The sequence below is a fragment of the Tupaia chinensis genome, unplaced genomic scaffold (genome assembly GCF_000334495.1).
Source record: "Tupaia chinensis unplaced genomic scaffold, TupChi_1.0 Scaffold000097_1, whole genome shotgun sequence".
Taxonomy (NCBI): Eukaryota; Metazoa; Chordata; class Mammalia; order Scandentia; family Tupaiidae; genus Tupaia; species Tupaia belangeri.
Window position 1 is genome coordinate 10,277,112 of NW_006159559.1, and position 11,504 is coordinate 10,288,615.

The following is an 11,504-nucleotide window of genomic DNA, read 5'->3' on the forward strand; positions in this document are numbered from 1 at the left end:
ACCGATCCGCGGTCGATTACGTGGGAGTCCAGCGACATAGCCATTACGCTAACTGCTGGTTCCCCCAGCTATAGTATTTAAAATTATTTGGTTGTAGTGAAAAATTCAGTTGACTTTCTACAGCTATGCTCCTGTTAAAGAAGCATAGTATGACTTTTCACTTTCAGATATAAAACCCCACTGTTGAAACTGCCATTGAAAATCAGCTGAATAATACAATTTCAGCTATTCTATGTGTGTGTTTTCTTTTTTTTTTTTTTGGAGAGGTTTTCGCTATAGGGCGTGTGCGCTCGTGAGACAGACAGAGACTGACAGAGAGATAGAAAGCGAGAAATCACCCCCCCCAGGGGGGATGGCCACGCCGCAATCCCTTCTCCTCCATTCTCCTCTTGGGATCTTGGGCACGCACGCACACGCGCCTGGCTTGAGTTTAAGCCACCAGGTCCAGGACTCGAACTGCAGTCGACTCTGTGGGAGTCCAGCGACATAGCCATTACGCTAACTGCTGGTCCAGCTATTCTGTGTTTTTAAAATAAACATCTGTTAATTTTGTGCTTCTCATTCAACAATATATAATGTTTTATTCTTCATTAGTTTTAAAGGAGCATTTTTAAAAATTAGGAATTAGAGAGTGATGGATATCTTTGGTTCTGAAAGTGTATTAGGCTGTTGGGAAAGTCATGACATATTTTTTATGTTTTTCTGTGCAAAAATGTGGCATAACTTTCCCAATAAATAACTTATTTTATTACTATTGTGTACATTAACTTAATATTTTTGTTGACCAGAAAAAAAAAATATTGCAGCTTTTATAGATAGTACATCACAGTATCATTTTTTGCCTCATTATTATTATTCATATTTATAAAGATTAAAGACTAGTAAGGAATGTATCTAAACCCTCTCCCTTAATTTTTTTCAGATACTTCTTACCACTCAGTTTCCTTTTAAAATAAGTGAAAAAGTCTTACAAGTTCTGACCAACATCTTTTTGTATCATGATTTCTCAATTCAAAACTTTATAAAAGGACTTCAGGTAAGAAGACACTAATGGGCTTGAAAATTCACAAACTGATTCTGAATAAGTTGTGTGTTATTTCAGAATTAATAATGTGTAGTGTGATAATCAAAGCATTTTAAAGGGCAAAATTAAGTAAATTCAAGTTATTTTAGGATCTACCATTCCGTTGTTATCTTGCAGCAAAATATAGAATGTCAACCCATAAATAACAGGCAGAAAAATTTTCTAAAAGAAAAATGATGTTTATTTGGGACTAGGCATTGCAATGTGGAATATGCTTCCATGACAAACCAGTCATGTTCAGAGAGGTAAGGGAAGACAGATTTTTTTAAAGAAAAATTAGGAGGGATTATTGTATGCATTGTTTTGGGACAATTAACTCTGGCTACCAGGATCAATGACAAGGATCGTGTTAGGTCTATTAGGCAGGCAGTGTCTGGGCTGATGTTCTCACGGAAGTACTTTTTGTTTAAAGTTGTAGTGACATTTGGGCAAGATTGGAGTTTCAGCAGAGTCCTCGTTACTGATCTTATCAGGCACACTGGTGTGAGACTAGCCCCCTCTAGGGCCTTTCCCAGTTTAGTTCACTCAGAGTTTAACACACCTTGACACAAATGACTCTATTTTGATTCTTAAATCTTTCATAAGAGAAAACATTAATTATCTGGGGCCGGCAGGTGGTATGGTAGTTAAGGGTGCTGGACTCCTCCCGCATGGCAAACTGCAGTTTGAGTCCTGGACCTGGTATCATGCTTCTCTCTCTCGCTCTCTCTCTCTGTCCCTTTCTGGTCAAATTTAAATAAATAAAGTTAAATAAAATAATTCTTTTTAAAAAAAGAATACATTAATTATCAATAATAGGAGAACTCTCTCCATTTCATTGATTCTTAAACATTCTGGGGGTAGGGAAGAAGAAATGTTTTTTGTTGGAGATACTAATGAAAGCTTTGAGATCTCTCTGCCTAGGAACTGCTATATGTAAGGGGTCAATAAATTTTCTGTAAAGGGGCAGATATTAAACATTTTTAGCTTCACCTCCTTTATGTGGCTAGTTCTGCTTTTGCTTTTGTTTCTTATTTAATAACCCTTTAAAGATTTAAAAAAATATTTTGGGAACTAGCAGTTAGTGTAATGGCTATGTCGCTGGATTCCCACGTAGTCGACCGCGGTTCGCGTCCTGGACCCGGTGGCTTAGAACTCAGGCAGGGTGTGGGTGTATGCATGCGTGCCCAAGATCCCGAGAGGAGAATGGAGGAGAAGGGATTGCAGCGTGACCATCCCCACTGGGGGGTGATTTCTTGCTTTCTGTCTCTATGTCTCTCTCTGTCTATCTGGTGAGTGCACGTGCCCTATAGCGAAAACCTCTCAAAAAAAAATAATTTTTTTTTTTAGTTCCTGGGCCAGATAAATCAGATTCATATTCCCTGTACATATATATGTATGTGTATATTTATTTATAATAATTTTTGTATTATGAATGCATTTTCGCTAGGGATTCATGAATTGCTAAAAGCTGATTCATGATTTTAGTTTATAATATCTGCTCTAATCTAAAAAAAAAAACCCATTGGTCAGTTGAAAAGTTAACATTTTCGGGACCAGCAGTTGATGTAATGGCTATGTTGCTGGACTCCCATGTTATCAACTGAGGTTCGAGTCCCGAACCCATTGGCTTAAACTCACACCAACTGCGTGCGCATGCATGCTCAGGATTCTGAGAGGATAATGGAGAAGGGATTGCGGTGTGATCATGCCCCATGGGGGATGATTTCTCTCTTTCTATCTCTCTGTTTCTCTCTGTCTTTCTGTCAAACACATTCGGCCAATAGCAAAAACCTCTCAAAAAAAAAAAAAAGTTAACATTTTCTTCTCCTGGCAAGTAACTAAATTATCTTAACAAAGTAAAGTCATTGTGAATACATGCCAATTGTCAAGTTTGTTGAAACCTATATATTAGTAACCTTCAGTGCATAAGTTTAATATGGTAATACTTCATCTTTGTACAGTGCCTTAAAGATGGTAAATTCTCACGTGTATTCATCCTCCACATAAAACACTGTAGTATATTCTTATAACCAATATCTGTCTTATTTTTCTATTTTGACTTTTTAAAAAAGATATTTTAGAGCAAGAAAACATTTACTTTAGCAATATGCAAAATTAGTTTATATTGAAATGTAACTAATTTCCTAATTACTTCTCTTAATTCATCTCATTGATGTATTTATTTATTCATAAATATTTATCAAGAGCCAACTGTAAGCCAAGCACTATGTTGAGAAACAAAGGAAAAGAAATCTCTACCTTCAAAATTGCTTATGAAGAAAGAAGAAGAGTAAACACACAGTTACACTTTTGAGTAGTCCATGCTAAGAAACATGCCTTAGAGTTTCATAGGAAAACAGAAGTGTTTCCTAAGGAAGAGGCCCTAACCAAATCAAAATTGGAAGAGCCTTTCAGTCAAAGGCAACAGAAGAGGAGTGAGATGTGTTAGAAAGCTATTATAGTAATCTAGAGAGAGTTAGACTGGATCTAAACTAAGGAACTGAGAGTAGAACTAGAGAGGAGGAAACAAATTTGAGAATGAAATAAAATCAACAGACTGATGGCTAAGTGGGTAGGATATGTAAGAGAAGAGCAAGGTGACAGAGTTTTCTTTTTTTATTGTTCTTATTGTATTCGTAGGGATATGTTGGATATAAAGATTTAGTGCTCAGGAGAAAAAATGTACTAAAAGTAGATATTTAAGATTTAGAATTCCCACTGTGGGGGAGTAATTTCTCATTTTCTATCTCTGTTTCTCTCTGGTGAGCACATATGCCCTATAGCAAAAATCTCTCTCAAAAAAAAAAAAAAGAAAAAGGAAAAAAAAGGCATTAAAAGGTGGTGATTGGGGCCAGTAGATGGCATAGCAGTTATGTTGCTGGACTCTCCCACATGGCTAACTGCAGTTTGAGTCTCAGACTCAGTGGCTTGAGATTCATAGATGGACATGTGTGTGTCCTTGCCCAGAATCCCAAGAGGAGAATGGAGGGGAAGGGATTGTGGCATGGCATTCTTCCTTGTGGGGTTGATTTCTTGCTTTGTTCTCTCTGTTTGGCAAGCAGACACACCTATAGCAAAAATCTTTCTTAAAAAAAAAAGTGGTCATTAAAATCAAAAATTGAGGATGAAAAATCACCTCAATGGAGTGAGGAAAGGCAAAGGATAGAACCCAGAGGCAAGATGACAGGTAGGAGGAAGCAGTAAAAAGGGACACTAACACAAGGAAACCCAGTTCAAAGTGGAATACCACTGCAGTCAAGAGAAAAAAAGTTTCAGGAAATACAAACACTATTCCAAATACCTTGAGAACGTGAGTAAAGGAAGGACATTAACCAAGTTAGTTAATCTCTCTCTGTCTCAGATTCATCATCTATGAAATGAAATCAAGACCAGCAGGTGGCAAAATGTTTATGTAGCTGGACTCCTACCTGGCTGGTTGCATTCGAGTCCTGAACCTGAAGGCTTTAAACTCAAGCCAGCACATGTGCGTGCATGCATAAGATCCTGAGAGGAAAATTGAGAAGGGATTGTAGCATGGCTAGCCCTCCTAAGGGGTGATTTCTCTCTATCGCTCTCTGTCTGTCTCTCTTTTTGGTGAGTACAGGCACCCTGTAGCAAAAACCTTTCTAAAAATAAATAAATAAAATAAAATGAGATCAGATCATATGATTTTTAGATTCTTGATGATTCTATATTTTTAAAGAATTGTTACTTAAGTTTATTTATTATTATTTTTAAAATTTACAGTAGGGCACACATGCTCACCAGAGAGACAGATGGAAAGTGAGAAAGCAACCTGCCATGTCTGGGACTTGTAGGAGTCCAGTGCCTTAACCACCAAGCCATCTGCTGGCCCCAGGTTCCTTATAATTTGCTAAGCACTTCTTTGTACTAGGCACTTCGCTGAATATTTATATTGTTTTACTAATATCTATTAGCATCATCAGTTTTGCACACAAGGAAATTGAGATTTGTGCCAAGTAACTTGACCAAGGACACACAGTTAAGTTTATAGTCTTGGGACCAACAGATGACCTAACAGTTATGTTGCTGGATTCCCATGTAGTTGACTGTGGTTTAAGTCCTGGACCCAGTGACTTAAATGTCATACTGGTGCAAGACCAGCAGATGGTGTAATGGTTATGTAGTTAGACTCCCATGTAGTTGACTACAGTTCATATCTTGGAACTGGTGGCTTAAACTTCATGCTGGGTGCTTGTGTATGCGTGCCCAAGATCCTGAGAGGAGAGTGGAAGAGAAGAGATTGCAGATGGCCATCCTCCCTGGATATGATTTTTTGCGTTCTCTTTCTCTGTCTCTGTCTGTCTTGCAAGCACATGAGCCCTATAGCAAAACAACAACAACAACAACAACAAAAAAACTCACACCAGGTGCAGATATGTGCATGCCCAAGATCCTGAGATCATGAGTGAATGAGGAAGAAGAGATTGCGGCATGGCCATTCCCCCCGGGGGAGGGGGTGATTTCTTGCTTTCTGTCTCTTTCTGCATCCTATAGCAGAAATCTTTCCTTATAAAAAAAAAAAGTCTTTAGATGCCATTTGTCTATCATCATCATTGGAAAATGTTTCTAAGTTCTGATGTCTATAGGCAAGGTTGCAGAGCATAAAATCATTCTTTGTTTCTTTAAAGAATTATTTTACTTAACTTTATTTATGTATTTTAATTTGACCAGAGAGGGACAGAGTGAGAGTGAGAGAGAGAGAGAGAAAGCAAACTCCCAGGTCTAGGACTCGGACCATGTTCGGCCATGTGGGAGTCCAGCGCCCTTAACCACCAAGGCTGGCCCCAAGGCATAAAATCATTTTGTAGTGTATGTTTAAGCATACATTAACCAACTTGTTAATTGACACTCGCTTAGACAAAATTGCTAAGTGACTGGTTTCTTATCCTACTTAGAGCTCTACTGTAACTCATGTGACTTCCTTCCATTCCTCCTCCCCAGCAAATCCACTGCCTTGTTCCATTTTTATTTTTCTCATGTTTAAAAAGTAGTTTTAAAATTGGAATAATTGTTTTCATAGTACTTGACTTGAACAGTTGCTTCCTATTTTTTACGTATATCTAAGTTTGGCTGGCCCTATGCTGTTACAGCCTCAGAGAATGAACTTTTGGAGAATTTCCTCTAGTGCTGGTTGTCTTAGTCTCATCTCTATAGGCTCAGCAATTCTAATCAGGAAGTATCAAGCTCATAGTTGCTAGTTTATGCCAACCAAATACCTTAAGACTGACATATAACGAGCATGTTAATTTATTAATTTGTGATGGGGAATGCTATTTTCCAGTGACCAAAATGTGTTTTCATCATTGCCTAACTGCCTTTTGGTATCGGGATATTTGGAAAACAAAACTGGTCATGAAAAGGTTAATTAGAATAAAAATAATGATTATTTGGAGAGTCTTGAAAGCTGTATCTTGCAAGTTATGTTAGATTTTGGAAAATTATCCGTCCATTTATTGTGCAGCCCACAGTGTTGTGTTATTTGAATTCTTATATCCACTAGATACCTACCATGTTTTCTTCCATAAAATAAAACTAAACTTAAAAGATAAATTTTTACTATTATTTTTTATCAATAGGTATGGCTTTTTCCCTTATAGCCTTGTAACAGACCAGTTTTTACACTATTTTTCATTTGATTTTTGTTTTTTAATGATTACTGGGGCATCTATTAGAACATTAGACCGCTAGGTCACACTCTAGTTCATCTACACCAGATTGCAATTGTGAGTTACTTCGGCAAATAAGCTAAATTTTATTTCAGATTTTCTGACCTTGTCCCAGAATTAGATTCCTAAAATATTAGAGGTATATAGCCATTTATATGATGTCTACAGTGTTACTGTGACATTATTAAGGATATTAGTGCCATAAATACTTTTTGCTCTTTAAGAAAAACAACCTTAAAATTGAGCATAGAGCAGATTTGCTGCCAAAATATAATAAATATATTTAATCTTCAAATTTCTTTCAGCTTTCTCTATTAGAGCATTTCTACTCTCAACCTTTAAGTGTTCTGTGCTGTAATCTCCCAGAAGCCAAGAGAAGAATAAATTTTTTATCAGATAATCAATGTGAAAACATTCGACGTCTTCCATCATTTAGGAGGTAAAAAGAGAAGTACATATTTAACACATCGTATACCAGAGTTTGGGATGAATTAAGGACTCTCATATTCAGTTATTTTTGAAGTGGGGAAAAGATTAAAAACTTTTTCTTTGTTTAGAGCAAAATGAAGCCATTCTGTTTTTAATTGTGGGATTTCTTTGTTAGATTTGAAAATTTGAGTTATTAAAATGGGACAATATTTCAGGCTCCTTCAGATATACCCTTTAGAAATAAGATGTCCTATTTCTGGGGTTTATTTTCTTTATATCTGATTAGACTTACAGACAATTAAGAAGAGCTAATTTAAGGAGCTAAAAATCAATAGTAAGCCATGATTATCACCTTGAATTTCTTTTTGAGAAGAAAAAAAAATATGTCCACAAGTGAGGTAGTTCTTTTTCTTTGTATTTTATTCAGAGATGTACAATGTTTAATGTTCTTTTTTGTGTGTATATGGGATGGTAAACATTTTAGGTACGTGGAAAAGCAAGCTTCAGGAAAGCAAGTTGCACTATTGACCAATGAGAGAGTTTTGAAGGTAGGCCTATATTTATAATACGTTTGTTTCAGTTTCATTTTCTTGTTTTTTTCTTCATGAAAAAGAATATGTACATAACACATACTGAGTTAATTTTATATTGTAAAAAACGTATCTTACATCCTAATTTTGGACAGTGAAGTACTAGGCCTTGAGAGTCAATTAGAAATGCAAATATTAAATAGACAAGACATTTTTACCAAGAAAAAAAATATTAATTAGAACACTGGCTTGTTTCTGTGGTCTGTTTAGAAAGCACTTTTAGATCTAGAAATCTGCTATGTAGATCTCTTTCCACACAGCAATTTTAGAATCTGCAGGAAATCTCGTTTTAATATTCTTCTAAAGACTGTCATAAGTTAAAGCATGTAAAGCATAAATTAAAGCCAGGCAGCTGAGATACCCATCGCTAAATGGGTATTGCTTTGGTTTGAAGATGTATTACATATTGATAGTATACTGCCAGGAAAGAAGTGGTAAGTTCAGAAAATTGTAAGTTAGCTGTACAACATAAAGGAATATCAAGAAGGAGGTTTCTTGAATAAATGGTACTTGTTCATGGTACACAATTCAAGAAGCAGAGGTAATATAGAGTGAAAAGACCCCTTTCTCCTCTCCTCCAACTACCTACTTCCCTCCCTTTGATACCGCAAGTGTTACTAGTTTATGTATCAGTGTAGAGATAGTCTCCATATGTAGAGTAAGTATATGTATTTGGGGGGCTTCGCCTGTCTTATAGAAGATAGGTATGTTACACACATTACTTTTATGTTTTGCAATTGATCTGGCACTAAGTCTTCCATATTAGTACTAAGGAGTGGCATACTATTCTGTTGAATGAAGTATCTGCATTTTATTTAATAATTCTTATTGACAGACATTTAGAAACAGGTTATATCACATTTATTTTCATGCTTCTCTTGCATTTTTAAGGAAAAAGATGTTAGAAAATTGTAATAAAGTTAATATGAAATTGAAGGTAAGCCCTAGTGCTGAGTGTGAGTTTTGCTGATGATACGTGCTATTTTTAAATTTTTAGAGAAGAATTTAGTTCTTAGAGGGCACGTTTTATATAGTTCTAAATACTGATTTAGCTCTGTGGTAAGTTTTCAAAAACTATATGACTTTTATGGAGCACATTTTTAATGCAGAATCCACAGAGGCCATAATATAAAATCACTGATAGGGTTTAATAATCATTTTAATAATGACTGTTACCTTCTCAGAAAAGTATAGGAAGTCCTCAGAACCCAATGCAGGTGTTTTCAGTAGAGAAGAAATGTAAGAGCCAATGAGAAAGGATGAGGGCTTGTTTACTGAGCCTTTTAAGATGATCTAGATTAACTGTTGAGTCAGCTAGTTGCCACGTGCATTTTCTGCTAGAACTTTCTATCAGTGTATTTTCAGAAGCCAGGAATAGATTTTTTTAGATATTGTCGTTGAGATGACAGAGGGTGTCTAGGCTAGTCTGTTATGCAAATAAAATAGCTTGATGTTTTATCTCTGCTTTTCAGTGTCTTTTTGTATATTTCTTAAGTATTTGTTTTTGTTGTATTCTTGTTGCTCTGTCAGCCTTTTGTTTTAATCTTTGCTGTATTCATTTTAGGATTACATGTTTTATCATTTAAGGACATGCTGTCTTAAAACTTACACAACAAGGGAACCAGCAGTTAGCGTAATGGCTATGTCGCTGGACTCCCATGTAGTCGACCACGGTTCGTGTCCCGGACCTGGTGGCTTGAAACTCACGCCGGGCGCGTGTGCGTGCATGCTCAAGATCCCGAGAGGAGAATGGAGGAGAAGGGATTGCGGCGTGACCATCCCCCCTGGGGGGTGATTTCTCGCTTTCTGTCTCTATGTCTCTCTCTGTCTGTCTGGCGAGCGCACGAGCCCTACAGTGAAAATCTCTCCAAAAAATAAAAAAATAAAAAATAAAAAAAACTTACACAGCAAGAACTATGAAGGAATACCTAACCCCCTTACCTTGAAAAAGTTACTTACAGGATGCCTGCTAAATTCCAGATAGTATTGTCTGAAAAAAAATTAATGTGTATATTGATTTTGCTAATTGGAGTAAAAGTTACCTTTGAATATTTTATTCATGTTATAGGGCTTTTTTTATGGTTTTGTAAAAACACATGATAATAATATTGTACTACATGACGGAGGAGAAAATCCTGAATTTGACCTCAGAAATCTTGCATATGAACACCAGTTACTTATTAGCCATGTGTAGTTAGGAAAATCACTTACCTGATTCAAGCTTCAATTTTCTTATTTACAAAATGGGATAATAATTCCTAGTATGATTTTCTCATAGGGTTAGTGGTAATCAGTTTAATTACCAAGTGAAATGATTTAAAAATAAATATAATAGTAAAAATTTTATAAATAAATAATAAATACTGATACTATTATATATGTTTCACTATCATGAATTTAAGAAATCATGAATACCATGGTTTTATGTATATTATGACTTATACATACTATAGGATGGGAGGTCTCCAAAAAGTTCATGGAAAATGTGTATTATGAAAAAACTATGCATAGATTTCAAAATTTCTTTGCACCAAAATAAAGAAATAAACTAATTCCATATTTTTGATATATGGTGTATATAATGCTTTATGTTGTGTAGTTATGTGTCATGTCTACCATAAAGAGTTGTTCATTTTGAACTGATTTTCTATAGGGGTTTTTTGTTTTTTTTAGAAGAATTATTTATTTCCATTTGTTAATATTCTTTTTTAATTTGACAAGAAAGAGAAAGGGAAAGCAAGAAAGCAAGCCACCAGGTCCTGGACTTGAACTGCAGTTGGCCATATGGAAATCCAGCGCCTTTAACCACCATGCCATCTGCTGGCCACTATACTCTGGGTTCTTAGACATTAAAATCAAAATATACTCTATAGAGGGAACCAGCAGTTAGCGTAATGGCTATGTCACTGGACTCCCACGTTGTCCACCACGGTTCGCGTCCTGGACCCAGTGGCTTAAACTCACACTGGGCGCGTGTGCATGCGTGCCCAAGATCCCGAGAGGAGAATGGAGGAGAAGGGATTGCGGCGTGACCATCCCCTCCTGGGGGGTGATTTCTCGCTTTCTGTCTCTATGTCTCTCTCTGTCTGTCTGGCGAGCGCACGCTCCCTACAGTGAAAATCTCTCAAAAAAAAAAAAAAAAACTCACGCCGGTTGCGTGTGCATGTGTGCCCAAGATCCCGAGAGGAGAATGGAGGAGAAGGGATTGCGGTGTGACCATCCCCCCTGGGGTAGTGATTTCTCGCTTTCTGTCTCTATGTCTCTCTGTCTGTCTGGCGAGCACACGTGCCCTTTAGCGAATACCTCTCCAAAAAGAAATATATATTATATATATATATATACTCTATAGAACTTTACACTGTTGCTTCCCTAAAAACTGCTTTGCTCTCTGCCCCGATGAACTTTAGCATTGATATAGATTAGAATCATCTGAAGGGCTTGTTAAAACCCAGATTTTGGGGTCAGCAGGTGGCATGGATGTTAAGGTGATAGATACCACAAGACCCGTTGCATGGTTGAGTCCTGGACCCAGGGGCCTGAAATTATGCTTGGTGCATGTGTGTATGTGCCCAAAATCCCAAGAATAGAATAAAATAGAAGGGATCTTGCATAGCCATCTCCCCTGGAGAGTGCTGTCTCACTTTCCCTCCACTGCCCCCCCTCCCCGCAAGCATACATGTGCCTTATAGCAAAAACTAAACAGACAAACAAAAGCCCACAGATATTTGG

General features: G+C 36.8%; 1 protein-coding gene across 2 annotated transcripts in view; it reads left to right on the top strand.

The window, feature by feature from the left end:
• ORC3 (origin recognition complex subunit 3) overlaps positions 1-11,504 on the top strand; it is a 74,653-nt gene that overhangs the window by 26,369 nt on the left and 36,780 nt on the right. For both annotated transcript variants that reach the window (XM_006143411.2, XM_014585888.1), the window contains exons 9-11: positions 923-1,036; positions 7,062-7,195; positions 7,670-7,733. In XM_006143411.2, coding sequence (XP_006143473.1) covers positions 923-1,036; positions 7,062-7,195; positions 7,670-7,733 — 312 coding nt within the window. The remainder of the gene's footprint in view (positions 1-922; positions 1,037-7,061; positions 7,196-7,669; positions 7,734-11,504) is intronic.